Here is a 16,811-nt window from a genome sequence, read left to right on the forward strand (position 1 = left end):
TATATATATATATATATATATATATATCACTCAGAGGTCAGTGCTATATCTGTGGCAGCTTTTTTCTGCCACTAAATTAAACAAAAATAAATATTCATAAGTCAAACTTTCAAGAATTTCTGACTTATTTTGAGATTTGGCTGCTTATTTTTCAGTGGTGGAAACAAACTTAAAACGGATATTGTAAATTTGGTTGGCTAATATCAAAGACCAAAACTGTGAAAATCCAAAATAAATAAATAAATGAAATTAGGAAAAAACGAACAGCAAAGGAAAATAGTATACCAGTAATTTAATTAATTAATGAGAAAAATGTAATTAAAAATAGGATATGACAAATGATAATCTGTGCATTTAATGGTATTTATTGAGACGCTATCGCTCTCTATGTTTATGTCTTTATTTGTCTGTGGTACTCTGAGAGTTTTGGTCTTTCACTGCTTATCGGCTTCAAACACAAATCTATTCATATTATACGTATACAAATCAGAGAAAGAGAGACATTTTTCATGTCAGGGAAAATTTGGACACTTTCTTACTCACTAAAAGGATAAACATAAACATATATGAATGTACATATACACATATATGGATAAACATATATGTCAATTGTTGGCAGCTTATTCTTATGCCAATAGACTAAGAAAGGCAAAATAAAAGCATACCTTTAAAAGCAAAAAATAGACTTGTTTTGTTTTCAAAAAGGTAAGTAAAACATCAACTTTTAATTACACATAATTATACATAATGAACTTTATTTTTGGATTTAATGATGGTCCACACATTACGTGTTTGAGCTGAAAATGCAAAGCCTTAACATACAGTTTGCGGATTCCTCGAGCCACATATGTTTCAATCTTTTTCTTTTTTTTTACTATTTATAGTCACATTTCACTGTCTGACAGGATGAAAAAAAAATCCCATCTCATGCAACAAAATGAAAACCTGCACATGTGGAAACATCTATATCATTGCACATCTGGAAAATGCCAGCAGCAATACAGAAGAGTAAAATTGCTGCAAATTTCCAAAATGTTTATGCAAAACAGTTCGTTCTCCATAAATTGTATCCAAACCTCAGACAAGTTGACCACTGAGGACTGATATCAATATGTGGTCCAGCAGAGCAGATGCAGTTAAGAGTTTCTGGAGATTTTTTTGGAGTCGTCTTGATGAGGATTTTCTTCATTCTTCAAGTTTTCTTCAAGTCTAATCTGTCTGGTCATTTGTGTGGAAGTTTCTGTTGCCCACAACTGATCCTCATAAGTCTGTTAAGATGCTGCTTCTTAAACACTTAAATATGTTTTCCTCTTATATGTAGCAAGTTCATGCAGCTGCTCTAATTTGAGACATGGAGACTGGCATGCCGTGTCTTACAGACGTAACTACATATATCAGTTTCCTTTCCTCGTCGGCCCCCGGGCATGTTATCACTCCCAGAAAAGAAGCAGAGAAATTAAATGGCAACTGAGCGCTGTTCCCAGACCAGCACCTCTAAATGAAGACCTCCAATCTAGCAGGACTGAAGTCTGATCTGGGCGACTAACATATTGCAACCATGTGCTGTGCTGCCAATGTATTCAAACCCGGAGGTGGCTGGGAAATCAAAGACACAGTCAGGTGGTTTTCTTCATATACAGCCAGACGATGCATTCATGAGAATGGACTCAAGCACACACATACAATTTGTATAAAATCAGCCCGCCATCTGGTTAAATGGCCTAGTAGTAAGCAAAGGCAGTTAAGGCAGGTGTGGGTCTCTGGAGTGCTGCCAATCAAGCAGCGGGAACTGACCAAGTGTGTGTTTATGTGTGTGGAGCTGTGGTTACCGTAGCAGGCTGATCAAGTGTCACACACAGACACAGCTTCCTCCCTGTCATTGTCTGGCAGAGAATAGATGCTTGTTCCCAGGGTTCACTGTGGTAAAACTGTTGGGCCACTCGCCAGCGAAGTGCATTTGAGCACAAACTCAGCCAAGCTTTTGGTCTCTCAAGAATAAAAGGTTGTTTTTAAAAAAAAAAAAAAAAAAAAAGTATCATCAGTTGAAGCTGAGTAGCTGATCTTTTTTCTTTTTGTCCTTTTCATGCTCATTTCAGTGAAGTCAAAATTTGATGTTTTCTGCGGTCAGGCAAGTGGAACACATGCAGAGGTGGACAACTGAGCAGTTAGGAAAAAGGAGCATCAATATTGGCACACTTACTCTTTTTGACTACCGAGCTTTTACCTCCTCCTCTTTTCTCTCCAATCTCAAAAGAACAGGCAATATGAGACTGTAATTGCTTTATAATTGCCATAGTTCTGCTATGGGCATAAATTTCTAAAGGCTGGATGCAAGACATAGTTTAGAGTTTCATCCAGAGGTCTCAGAGGTATCCCAGCATGGCTTTCATTCAGGAAGACATTGTTCATGCAGCAGGAAGCAGTAAATAAACCTTGGCTCTGAAGCGTTAATGATTTTCATATCTGAAAAAAAAATGAGGGCCACAGCTTGTGAATTATTTCCACAACCAATTTCCAAAATAGCTGTTCTTAAATTTCAAACGTAATAAATATGTTGGGTTTTTTGTATTATCCATATCATGCATTCACTCAAATTTTGGCAATTTTGTAAATTTTGTATGTTGCATAACTAGTTTCTTTCATTTCTTCCTTCTCTGTAAGAAGTTTGCAACAAACACTATGACCCTAAACACATTCTTTCTGTTGTTTCACTCTAGTGTATTGTCCATATATGAACATTGCATAAGAATAAAAAGAGAGTAACATCAATTCATCAATTCACAGTTAGTTGCATAAATAACAAGTAGTGTGAGTAAATAAGTAAGAAAGTAACTATAGTAACTATTTATAGAGTGTGTTTCATAGGCAAAAAAACCCCTTAAATAAAACCCTTAATTTATTCTTACTTTAATAAGTGAAGGAGAGGAAGGAGTAATTATGTAAAGTTTAATTACGGAGTGCTTTTCACAGACATGTTACATTTACTGATCATGCATAGCCTTTGAATCTAAACATCAATCCTACTGAAACAAAATGTCTACATCTAAAAATACTTCTTCTGTGTAGTAATACTAACATCACATTACCACAGCAGTAATGGGATTGCATCTTATGATAAAAAAGAAAAGTGTAGTGAATGACTTCATTGCAATTTTCTCACCATGCAAAGCCATTGGGTTGAATATGGTCCCCCGGGGCTGCATGTTCGACACCCCGGTTGTGCAGTTTTAAAATCAGGGGCCAGAATTACTCACAGTGCAACTTAACCACCTACCAGATGGGTGCAAGTTTTTGTCTGTACGAAGCATATGGGGCTCATTATTTTTTAATTCTTTTAAACCTAAAGTCTGCACATCCAAACAATGCTGATTCATGTGCCTTCAGATGGAGGCACAAAAGAATTTACATAACTATTTTTTAACAAATATTCCATATATTAAATGACCTGTGAAAAATGTTGAGCTCACCTTTAAACAGCGTGTAGAAACATGCAGCTGCAAGTATGGGAACTAGTTTTCTAATCACAGATCTTATCTTAGCCTTTAAACCTTGAGCAGTTGTCCCAGGACTTAAACCTTCATATTAAATATTAATGATTAATGATTTACTTACTATGTAATATTATTATCTTTTTCCTGTATAAGCCAGTGTAGGTGTACTTAAACTATGTTTTTTAAGCATGTGTGTGTTGCTTATGGTTTGGGATGAGGTGTAGAGTTGCTGGAAAAAATTGCTCTTACTTTTTTGGTGTTCAACAATATGTCTGTTTGCAGTATTTGCAGTACTGGTTCACCTGTCATAACAGAAAGCATTGGTTTTATTTATTATGGCCATTATAAAGATGCTCAGTGCTTCTCACACAGTACTACTGAATAATGACACTTCTTTACACCTGCAACACACACATGCGACACAAACTGTAAAGTGTGTCTGCACCTGGGTGTGCTCAACAATTCAGTGAAAACAATATGCCATATATGCTTGGTGATTTTTTTCTGTACAGTAGTTTGACAGTTAAGTTTTCCTGCTTTGCAAACTATGTGCTTGAAGTTACTTTCATCCTAGAATCCCACAGAAATACTTCACTGCTAGTAAAATGTATATTTTCTACATTCTAACACTCATTTACATGATCACATAAGTTCATTTTAAAACGAAGGCTGTGCTAACTCTTTATTGCATTTCTTATTCTCCATAGGTGCTGCTGCTTGCTTTTTTTGCTGTTCTGTTGCAGTCTAAACAAAATTTGCTCACGCCACAGGTTTATCTCTCGTTTTAAAATTTAAAAACGAGAATTAAAAAATGTCTTCACAAAATCGAAGCTACTAAATCAAATCAGCATTTTCTCTATTTATGAAAAACAACGTAAAATCCAAAAACTCCTCAATTTATAAGTCGTGTTTATTTATCTGGAAATGTGTGATCAGAAATGATAGAAACTGAAGAAGCTATATATAAAGAATTTGCTAAGTCAATTCAACATTGATTGTTGACTAAAATAAATGAGATATAAAAAAAAGTGCAACATAACAGTCAAATTATAGGAGATCCATCACAAAGACTAAACGAACCTAGTCAGAGACAAAAAGCTAAGTCAGTGCCACAAATGAATTAAAAAAACATAAAACAGGAGCATAATGCTGACTGAAAGAGTATATGAGGACAAACAAAAGAAAATCTGTGGCAGGTAACACGGTGTCTTGAAAGAGAAGATTGACAGATGAATAGGATAAACAGACCAGCTTCTCCCACTAATAGGAGAAACACACTTTTTACCTCCTTGTTTTTACCTCTTTTCCATTTTACTTTGCAGCCCCCTCCTCCCGCCAAGAGCCACTTTGCTTTGATTCAGCTCTGTATCTGTATTTTAAATGACTCAATTACACGGGATCCCGCAGTGAAAATTACGGATGTTTTCCACTATTTCTCTCCACTGGGACACCATGACCCCTCCTCAACTCCAATAACCCTCCCCCCCATCCTCACCCCTTCTCATCTTTTCTCCATCCCTCTCTCCTGGCCTCTCTCTTCACCTGTCCTATTTTCCTCCTCTCCCACAGTCGCCCATTTTTCTTGATAAACATCCGTTTTGCTGTGTCTAACGGATACTGAGAGGAAATAATAGCTAAATGGTCTTGTTTGTGAGCTCTCTGCACACTGAGCTGACAAAGAGTGTTTTGCAGGTAATTCTTCTGCTGTCACCACAAAACAAGCCGGTGAAAAGAGTTTCATAAGGATGACACGAGGCGCCGTTCAAAGCCAAACACCAGGCATGACAGAAATAAAAGCATATCAGCAGGCAGAGAGCTGCAGAAATGGACTGAATGTTTTTTTTATTCACCCAAAGCAAAGCAGGGTTGCAATTCTTTTCGGCACTTTAAACCCACAGCTTATGGGGCCCCGAGGCATTTTAAAAGCGGAACCGACCGTTGATGTCCTCGGCTGGTGTTGAATCTACTTTCGAGATAAAACCCTCACCTACTGCTGTGTTGCTCATACTCACTGAGGTGCAAAGTATCACGTAATGCTCAGCCAAGGCATACAGCTGGATCAGCTTTGAGGTGGCAGCACATCCCTGAATACTGCACAGCAAAACAAGTGTTCCTCATTTCATGCATACAAAGGCGCATAGATCTTCCAGGGCTGTCCAAAAAAGGAAAAAAACCCAACTTAGCATGCATAATTTATCACCATCTCACAACTTTTCAAACCTATTTTTCACAACTGGTTGCATGCCTTTCTTTATGGTTTGCAAAACACGTCACATGAGTCTTTTGTACAGCTTAGCAGCCCTGTTAGTCTCACACCAAAGCTAAAACACTATGTGTACACTTTGTGGCCACTTTATAAGGTATACCTGTTCAAAGTCTCATTAACGCATAGCATCCAATCAGCTGGTCACGTGGAGGCTCAATGCATTTAGCCATGTATACATGGTCAACACAGCCTGGTGAAGTTCAACCCGAGCATCAGAATCGAGGAGGAAGGTGAGAAAGGCTCCCTATTAAATTCAGATTAAATTCAAAATTCTTATCCTTACACACAAAATCTAGAATTATCAGGTCCCATCATATTTTAAAGACCTCATAGTACCATCTTATTCTACTAGAGCAATTCAGTCTCAGACCGCTGGCTTACTTGTGCTTCTCAGAGTTTTCAAAATGACCTTTAAGATTAGGCTCAAAATGGGTGTTTTTTGATAAAGTTTATACTTAGGGTACAAGACCTGTGTGATGAGTATTGCAAACCCACTTTCTACAGTTTTCTTCCTGTAGAAAGGGTGTTTTTTCCTTCCTACCGTCACCAGTTGCTTGTTCATAATGGGTTGTTTGGTTGTTGGGATCTCTTTCTAATATTGTAGTATCTTTGCCTCACAGGCAGTCAGTTATGAAGAACAGGAAACTGTTTGCCTCAGTTTGGGCAATAGAATATTGCAAAAATGTTGCCAGAGTCTCAATTTCTGCTGCAACATTCGCACAGTAAACTTTGTTAGTGACCTGATAACTATCTTTACAAATCAACAATATTCTCTTTGAACTAGTTGTTTTTCCAATAGAAAATTGCACTCCTCCACTAAATCAGTCATACTGTACAAAATTTAATTTGCATAAATGAAATGCAATTTGTAACTGTGTTGTGTAATGTAGTGCATTATTTACATGTAGATCATAGGTGTCAAACTCTGGCCCGCGGGCCAAATTTGGCCCGCAGCCTAATTACATTTGGCCCGCGAAGCCATACCAAATTACTATCAGAGCTGGCCTACTGGTATTATACAGCTAATATATATATTGTTTAGTGTTAAGCTTTGCTTGTTCCATATTCAGTTTTTCAGCAAAACGTGTTTCAGTCCATAAGAAAAGATTCATTCTTATATCTGGATGAATAAATATATTTCAATAAATATTAACGTTAGCCCGCGACTTTGTTCCAGTTTTGAATTTTGGCCCACTGTGTATTTGAGTTTGACACCCCTGATGTAGATGATAGCTTCAGGATTTATGATCCATTTTCAAGATTTAGCACAATGTTGTAAAATTACAATAATTTTCTGTCAAATTAGGTTTCAAATATAAATGTGTCAGCTTTAAAATCTACATGTAAACATGGAGAATACAAGGCACACAAAACGTTTAAGCTAGGTGAGTTGGAAGACATTTATATGGGATGAGAAAGATGTGGTCACTCAGTGCATTTAGTATCAAAGCAATAACAAGAAAGCTAGAGTGAAGTTACCATGTTTAGTAGTCAAGACGCTGTGCAAAAATGACTTAAAATGACTACTGAAGCAGAAAATACTGCAGCAGCTTGAACTATAATTTCAGAGCATATTTGCAAAGTTCAGTAATGAAAGCCAGTTAAACACCCAGCCCAAATAGCCTGCATACCCTGCGGTGTAATTCAGGCACCATCAGAAAACATTGCATTACCATCCATCATAACACACGCCATAACAACCGAATAACCAGCGCCATTAAACATTTACATCATCCAGGGGATTCACTGAGAATGAGGCTACCAGCATCCACCTTGAACCCCTCATCCAGTCACCTCCTCACAGAGTAACAGATCGAAGAACATAAAGAGCGTGTGCCAGCAAACAAACCTCGCCAGCAGACCCCCAGGGAGAGGAGGGGAAGGGAAGCAACACAGGGAGATAAATCTATTGATTTGAGATCAACATGCTGCATTGGCGCTTCCCAGAGGGACCTGCAAAATTGAGGGCATTGTAATGGTGTGTGTGTGTGCGCTTGTGTTTGTCATAACTTTGATAGGTTTGGATTCAGTGAAAGTACGGCAGAAGTTTCAAACCAGTTTCAAAGAATTATCCAAACACAGGAGTTTAAAGGTTTTAAATGAAGTCGGAAAAAACTCATTGTCAAAGCAAAGATGTTACTTTAAGCTATAATGTAGCCAATAAAAGTGTACTGAAGCTCCAAGTAAAGAGAATCACAGTCAGTACGCTCATCTCAGTATTGATCTGTGCGATTAGTGTGCTAAAAAGAAGCAATTTGTGCAAGTTTGCGGAAAAAATCCACAAATTAGTCAAATACTTAAGAAACCTGTAGGTAATATATGATGTGATGTATATTTCTACCCTTAATTACAGATTAAGAAGCATACGTTGACTTAAATTGACAGTGAATGATCAGTGTTTCTATCACTGTTATATTAAACATGACCCTACATGACTGGGAGTTAGTCCAGCTCATCATAAGAAGGGGAAGCAAGAGAGGTTGGCTCAGTTCAGCTGGAACAAAATCCACCACAAAAGGCAACAAACATGTTACAGTTTGTTTGCTTAATCTGTGCAAAGATAAAAGTGCAAAAACCTCAGGCTAGGGTGGATTTTGTTACGTCTGGACAGAGCCAGGCTTAGCTAACTGGCAGATGGTTGTGGCTTTATATTTACCAGACAGAAGTGAGTCTCACTCTCAGCAAGAAGGAAAATAGGCAAAAATCTTTTTAATGTCCTACTATTCTGATCTTTTCAAAGACGGACAATATCCAAAGTTTGTAAAATGCAGGCCAGCGCACTCATCAGTCAGGATTCGGCTACTTGAGCAATTATACCCGGACTTAATCCGGTATTGAAAAAGGTTATCGATTCTTGTTAGGCCCACAGAGCCTGCAGACTCCGGTCAATGTTAGTGAGTAGTTGAGCTACATTTGGTTGTAAGAGGAGACAGGGAAGTCCTCACACTCATTAACCCTTTTAGATGAGCAACATTGAGCAGCGGGCAAAATATTTCTATTTTTCCATCAATATTTCATCACCGACTTAGGACAAACAAAGCCAGGGGCTTTGACCGTAATGGTCCCATCTGTCTATAGATCTTCAGGACATCATGTATGGGTGTCCTTTGACACCAGAAAATAGGCTTTGACATCAAGGTAAAAACACACACGCACGCACGCATGCACGCACACAGGAACCGTGGATGTTAGCTAGCCTGGAAGGTTTTATTTTGATGGTTCCTCACAGATGGTCGCCTTGATGTTGCAGCAGGAGATCAAGTTTCAGGAGTATGAATGAAGCGCACATCTGACCCATAAAGACACATCAGTGCTTTCAGACTAGCCTGCATAAGTGGCACTTATACCCAGTACGTGAACCACAGAATTAGATAATTTAGATAATTAATACAACAGGTGTTAGAAACTTTCACTCCCATCTCAGTTTATTCAAAGTATTCAATTTAATGGCCCGTGGTTAAAACAGATACTTCACATCTGTATAGAAAACAATGAGGCGGTTATCCTCATATATGTGCTATTAATACTGTCCTGTTCAATTTGGATCTTCCAGTGAACACAGAAAATATTAATATAAATAATGTATTCATAGTAGCCCAGCAGAATGTTTACTGTGTGCTGAAAATCACTTATTGTTTCTTAGCTGGGAATGACCTCATCATCTTTGCCAAGCCCATAAGCTTTCTACACTAACCTCAGGGGACCAGTCCATTAACCCTTTACCTGCTAAGTAAAGCAGTATTAAGTGAAATGGTAGAGCACAAAAAGCAGCTGCCAGTTTATTCAGATACAAGCGGGTGTTTATTAATCCAGGTAGGTATAAAATATGACGTGATGGTGGTAAGAACAGTGCGTGTATGTGGTGCTCTGGAGGCAGGTGAAGGAACAGACACAGCGGGACAGCCGTCATGCGGCTTCCTGGGCTTGGATTACACACAAACCATAGTGAACAAGAGCTTCTTTGGCCTGTAATTGGTGGTAATTAACGGTCTTTGGTCATTGTTCCTGTCTTACTGTGCTGAAGCGGACAGGTCAGTGAAAAAAAGGATCGCTCTCTCTCCACACTGACAGGCAGATGAGGAGCGCAGATTGAAGGGGGGGGGGGGGGGGGGGGGGACGGACAGCAGACATTCTCGTGCGCTTTGTTCTGTTAATTCCTCAACAAATTAATATCACAATAGATGGGTAAAAACCTGACGATTAACTTAGCTTCCTGCAAATTCAAGAAGCAAACTGCAACATGACAACTTAGAGATAGCGATGGGGAAATATTAAGTCCTGAGAGCAGTTTGCTAAAGCAGTGGTTTGAAGCAGGTAACAAACATACATCCATCCATTCTTAACTGCACGTCCAATTCAGGCATGCAGAGGGGGCCTGGAGCCTATCCCAGCTGACATAGGGCGAGAGGTAGGGTACACTTTGGAGAGATCATGCATTAGCAACACCACCCATCCCTTCTCTTGCACTTAATCACTGTACATTTCAAACATTTGCAGCTGAATTAATACTAGATGGAAGTGAAGTTTGGACTTTCATCCAAAGAGATTTTAGTATTTTGCATAACTGGTCTATAAATTATTAGTAACTTAGAATCCATTTAAAAGTGCTGTCATCTTAGAAAGCTGTACCAAATGGTTAAATAAAGTTAAACTAAACCTTCTTATCATCACCACCTTTGAGTATTTCTTTTCCAGCTTTTGTTGCCGGCGGCCCTCTGCACTTCAGCTCAAGAGGTCGCGGACTGTGATCCGGGACAATAGCCTCCTTTGTACATGTGCTGCGGAAGAGTGACAGGGAGTGGAAGGCTAGTCAACCTGGCCTCCTGAGAAGACACAGTCGCACAGAAGTGTCCATTAGGAGTGTCCATCGGTCCTGTGCTACCGCTGACTTTCATGTCACTCTATTGTCACACAACTCTCCCCTGAGAGGAAGACATAGTGGGTAATGAGGGGTAATTGGTCCAGGGTCAAGGATGATTAATTCCCTTGGTCAGGTGTGGGACAGTTTTCATACCTGCTTGGCCGGACAGGCAGGTAGAAGGGAGGGGGTGGCGGATGGGATATGACATGTGATATAGTAAGTAGACACACACACACACACACGTGCAGAGTTGTTGATAGAGCAGTATTCACCTAAGTAAAACTTCAATACGCAACCTTGTAATTCTGAAAAGAAATGCATGCAAGCTATTATATCAGTAAAAAAATTCCACAGGATCATATCTTTCTAGAAACAAAACAGAAAGGTCACCACAATCCTCCCCCTCTCCAACCACTGAAGCCAGATTGAGATTGATAGCTGTCCCCATCCCTCCTGCCACCCCTTCAGCTTGACTGACTAATCTGAATAACTCTCCTTCCATCCCTTCATTCTAACCGGGCAATTTTGGACACTGATTATCTTACAACCTGTGTGCGCACAACAGTAAATGCAGGGACTGGCTGGTAATTGACCAGGCAAAGACTGAGACGCCTGCCGTGTAATTGTGCAGTGGCTGAGTGGCTGCTGCAGGACTGAAAGGGTCCGAGAATTCCTCTTTGCCCATTAGACCTGGCGGGGGGTCTCCTGTGCCTGTGGACCCTAATATGAGGCCCACAGCGTACCCAGCACTTCGATACAGGACTGACATCTCTCAGTGGTGGGAACTAGGGAAGAAGAAGAGAAACAGCTACAGCATAGAATTATTTTTACATCTAACCATAAAAGGAAATTGCAAACACCTAAAACGTAGAAAGAGAAGCCTCTATTATGATGAGGGAGAGTGCTTTCCAATCACAGTGTGTCCACTGTATTTACTTTGAAGGCCTGATGCTCTATGGAAGAAGAGACAACTCCCATCAGAATAGAAATGATTCTTCACAGGGCAGAGGTCATCGCTCAGTGTAGTAACATCTTCCTTTAAGGGTTTTCAAAGCCAATCCAGGGGGGCAAGCATATGCTTAAGGACTGCACATCAAAGACTTTTAAGCTGTTTTTTTTTAACATGAATTTTGCAGTTTTGTTTTCCACAGCTGTTCCACATGTAGGAACCACAAATGGTCCATTTCAGATGTATTCACACATCAGTGCAATCCCACATGACATAGACTTTATAATGAGAAGCCGGTAGGCTGAAGACCAGCTAACATTTGCATTCTCACATGCACTTCTGCTGTGTGATTAATAGAAATGTTCAGGGCTGCAGTGCATCTCTTAAAACGGCTTAGACAGTGTTTGTTTTGCGCCTGTTTAGACCCCAGTGGTTTATACCAGTAATGGTGTTTGAACAGGCTGCAGTTATCCAGGTTAAAAAAGTGAACGAGAAAGTTTAAACTGAAGAGAAATGCTCTTCACTGCTTTGTCATGGTATAACATGAACCTTGGTTTAATGAAATGTAGTGTAGAGGACCTTTTCCTTCAGAGTATCCAGGCTGCGAGGGGGCAAAGGAATGAGGTCAACAAGTCAGTATTTCCTTTAATTTGTCGACCTCCAAAATGTTGTCACAATACAACATCGACATCTTAAGCACTTAGTATCTGCTGCCACATTTCAGTTGATTCAGAAAAGCCGCTGTAACAATAACCCGCCACATTAGCATACACATATTTTACTCGTGTTTTCAGCAGTACAGTTGTAGTTTTGTTCCCTAATGCCTTAATCTCCACATTAAAGCAAATTTTATAGATTTCCTTCCTAATCTTGTTAATTCCCGTTCAAGTCTTCCTGTTGAGCGACACTGCACCACGTTCACCTATTCACAGATCTTTAAATAGTCATCCAAAAGAGCGTACCCATTTTTCATCCATTTTCTCCTTTTTATCCAGTTGAAGGTTGCAGGGGAGCCTGTCCCAGCTATCACATGGCGAGAGGCAGGGTACACCCTGGACAGGTCGGCAATCTGTCGCAGGGATAACACACAGAGCCAGACAACCGTTTCCATTCACACCTACAGTCAATTTAGAATCACCAATTAACCTAACCACATGCATGTTAGCTGCAGAGAACCCACACATGCACAAGGGGAACCTGCAAACTCCACGTAGTAAGGCCCCAGATTAGATTTGATCTCAGGAGCTTCTTTCTATTAGGCAACAGTGCTAACCAATGTACCACCTTCCAATTTAAAAAAAAGAAAAGAAAAAAAGCTGTAAGTGAACCTTACAATACCCCCTCCTGCCTCTGTCGTGTAAGCGTGGGGACGCCATGCTTGGCGAATATACATATGTATCGCGTCCAATTGGTTTTCCTTCCATCTGACTTGTGCCATTTGAGCTCAGAAATGACCTCATTGCTTCCACTTCAGTGTCTATCACTGAACCATTATGCTCACTTCTGCAGCGCTCCCCTTACATCTGCATATTGTAAAATATGACACGGCTTCCTCGGGGCACCGAGTGTGGCCCCAAGACTTAAACAGGCATGCATTAAAACTAAAAAACAAATACACAGTCTGCCAAAGACATAAATGACTTGTGCTTTTTATAATGAAACACCAAAAAGTGGAAGAGAAACAAAGAAAAAGGAAATTTCACCCCTTTTTAATTGAATACAAACAGTTCATGGTATTAAAATAATGATGCCAAGAATAGAAAATTCCAGGGAACCAAATACTAAGAAATACATATCAAGAGTTTATCCACAGTTCATATTTTGGAGTGAGCCAATCCTGCTGTTACGTGCTTTCAACTATGAAAATGATGTGCTTCCTATTGTGCTAATACAACCAACACTACATAATAAGGCATAAGGTAGATACTAGAGGCACAAAGACTAAAATTTGTTGGTTTGTAATATGTCATGGAGAGAGAAAAAAAGAAAAGAAGGTGTTGTTCCACAACTGACACCAACTACTGCTTGGTGCTGGACAAACCCTGCAAGCGGTGGTGTTCCCTTAACCTGTGGCAGAAAAATATACAAAGAAGGATGAAGCATAGGTGTGAGCTGGCTTTAATAAACAGTCACTCTTTGGTTTTAAGGCGAACGCTAACCTGACGGCATTAATCCTGATGAATCCAGAGGCATCACACGGGTCGTAGTCTCCCTGCACGTCCATGCTGAAACAAAAAGAAGTCAGAAAAGAAGCAGGTGAGCCAACAGGGAGCAATCTTCAAATCTGGGATCAGTTAAGGAGGGACCAAACACTGAAGGCAAACGTTAGAGGACAGTGGGGTAACAAACTGATTGAAGTGTTTGCCGTCACTGGCGTGAACATAAAGAGAGACAGAGCCTCATCAACCGCTGGGATAACTGGATCATTGATAATCTTTTGAAACAGTGTCCCAATTGATTTTCCTCTGAATGCTCTTTAGTTGCTTGCGCATCAACACAGCAGAATGAAAACACGCTCACGCATACAAGAACACAAAAGACGCACATAACCCATTTACAAACAATCCCATCATATCAACTGTGAGCTAAGTGTTGAGATGATTTTGTAATCTGCTGTCTGTCTTCCAGTTTATCCACTTCTTGTGAAAAAGTAGTAAATCTATAACTTGCGGCGGTGCGTTGTCCCATGTTGTCGAGGCTGCTTGTTGTGTAGTCATCTCTTCTTACTGTGTCTCACAAAGAGTGCCCGTGTGCTGTGTAATTACAGCAGTTTCTACCTGCAGTGTTTAATACACTCCCTTACTGAGTCCTCTCCTTCTATGACACCCCCAACTCCCGGTGTACAGCTTGCACTCATTCTTCAAAAGCACTTAGCAAAAGAGGAAATTGCCAACAAATGATAGGATAAACACTATAAAAAGAAAGGCCGACAACTAAATCATCAACTCTCAATACAAGGCTCCCTGCCCAGCACCTGAACACCATTATGAGTGAGTGGCCACAAAGAATACAGCACTTTGTGCCTGTGTGTCTGCAAGCATGTGATTGTGTATTCCTTTAAGAAACCCTGCAGTCTAATTGAGAGCGGAGACTGCTGAGAGCGAGGAGGGTGACATTTCTGTCTCAGATGGGTGCGGCGAAGGGCTGTATTACCACTGTGTTAATGACGCCGTTTACTGTTGCCTGTGGAGAGCCAACAGGATGTCAGCGGGGGTTTCATGCCTAATCTGGTCTCTATGTGTGTGTGTGTGTGTGTGATTTTGACAGGTTTTCATGTAGTGGCAAATAAGTGAGAGTGTGTGTGTATGAGATTGCTGCTTCCAGGTGTATCGCTGTCAGGTACGTCCATCTGTCAGTGGCAACGAAGAAGTAATTCACAATAAGCTTGTCATCTAATACATAAGTAAGTACTCGTTTGTATATCAATGACATATTACATCTATAAAAATGTGTTGTTAAGTAGTTTTACATGTTTTGTAGAAACTGGAAAACATTCCAACAAGTCTGGCATGGCCACTTTGTTAGGAACGCTCGGTTAATTGCTTTTAAAGCAAAATCTAATCAGCCAATATTATGACAGCAAGTCAACGCGATTAGGCATGTAGACATGGTCAAGGCATCAAAATTGGACAGGAGAAGACTGGAAAAACATTGCCTGATCTGACGAGTCTCGATTTGTGTTGTAGCATTCAGATGGCATGGTCTGAATTTCACGTAAATAACATGAAAGCATGGATCCATCCTGCCTTGTATCAATAGTTCAGCCTGTTGGTGTGTTTGATATTTTCTTAGCACACTTTGGGGCCTGCCTGAGTATTGTTTCTGACCACGTCCATCCCTTTAGGACCACTGTGTGCCTGTCCTTTGATCGCTCCTTCCAGCAGGATGGTTTCTTGAACATGACAATGAGTTCACTGTACTCAAATGGTCTGCACAATCCAGTAGAGCACTTTTTGGATGTGCTGGAACAGGATATCATCTCATCATGGATGTAAAGCTGACAAATCTGCATCGACTGTGTGAAGCTGTCATGTCGATTCGGACCAAAACCTCTGAGGAGTATGTTTTCAGCACCTTGCTGAATCTGTGCCATAAAAGATTAAGGCAAAGGGGGTCCAACCCAGTGCTGCAATACTTACTAAAGTAGCCAATGAGTGTGTATTAACACTTATTTTTAGGGGATTTTATGCATTTTATTGTACAATAGAAAGCACTTAAGTTCTGGTTCACTGCATTTTCTCGAAATAGATCAAGTTTTCATTCAGTTTGTTTTATCCATTGTTCTCAATTAAAGAATAATCCAATAAAGTTTCTTCTAAAGTGCCAATAGACAACTTCCCCCCTGCACCCTAACCCGCTGCCTCCATTTTAAAGCCCCTTTTGTATTAGGCTGTTAGGCTTTGTTGCTAACTGATTTAGTAGATATAATTCCAGCTGAAACTTCTGAACCTTCCCAAGTCCTGGAGCTCTTTTCATTGAGCAAATCCCCTTCTAAGTTTCACTCTTGGTTTTAGCTTCTGTCACTATCCCTTTTTGCTCCTTTTCTTTTATTGGGTAGCTTTCACAGCTACTCTGGTTATACTGGTGTCCCACCATCTCAGCTACCTGGAGAAAGCTATCGATAACTACAGAAAAAATAAAAGCGTATTCCTGTTTCAGGTGTATCACTGAGTTTTTATTTTCTTACTTTGAGGCAAAATTACATACCGAAAGCAAAAGCTCACCAGGAGCACCTCTGAAATAAAATAGTGTCTTTATTCTATATATGCACATTCTGTATCTCAAACACAGATCTTATAAAATGCAGTGAGATCTATGATCTTTAAAAAATTGCAATGTATGACATGTTTTCCTCATTGTTGTTAAATGTTAATGCTAACACTAGTTTCAGAAACTGAGCACTGGTGCGGCACAAATAGAAGAGGCCAGAAGATGAACAAAATCAATTTTGTAACTATTACGACTATTTTCTTTATAACTTCATCATCTTACTTAAGACTTTAGTAAGAACCCAAACATTTGTTGGTTTCACGTTGCCACATATAAAGAATTTCATACTTTTCTTTGTTGTATACGATCAACAAAGAAAAGTATATATGAAACTGAATATCTTTTTGCTTTTAACTGCTGAAAGGCACCTGAGAGTCGGCTTGGTCTCGTAAATTCAAGCATTTATTCTCAGGTTTAGCATGTAGGGCGACAGGTCTGTAGTCACAGGCGTGTGTTTTCCTGAAAAGACAACAC

General features: G+C 39.8%; 1 protein-coding gene across 3 annotated transcripts in view; it reads right to left on the reverse strand.

Moving 5' to 3' along the window:
* Positions 1–13,260: 13,260 nt before the first annotated feature.
* Positions 13,261–16,811, reverse strand: part of ass1 (argininosuccinate synthase 1) — a 36,789-nt gene continuing 33,238 nt past the window's right edge. For all 3 annotated transcript variants that reach the window (XM_086300823.1, XM_086300820.1, XM_086300822.1), the window contains 2 exons: positions 13,727–13,792; positions 13,261–13,634 (listed from right to left, as the gene is read on the reverse strand). In XM_086300823.1, the coding sequence (XP_086156949.1) occupies positions 13,586–13,634; positions 13,727–13,792 (115 nt within the window). In that variant the 3' untranslated portion in view covers positions 13,261–13,585. The remainder of the gene's footprint in view (positions 13,635–13,726; positions 13,793–16,811) is intronic.

The sequence above is a fragment of the Aulonocara sp. 'chitande type north' Nkhata Bay genome, linkage group LG7 (genome assembly GCF_057382095.1).
Source record: "Aulonocara sp. 'chitande type north' Nkhata Bay isolate Kocher_YH1m ecotype deep benthic linkage group LG7, A_spYH_male_GT1.1, whole genome shotgun sequence".
Taxonomy (NCBI): Eukaryota; Metazoa; Chordata; class Actinopteri; order Cichliformes; family Cichlidae; genus Aulonocara; species Aulonocara sp. 'chitande type north' Nkhata Bay.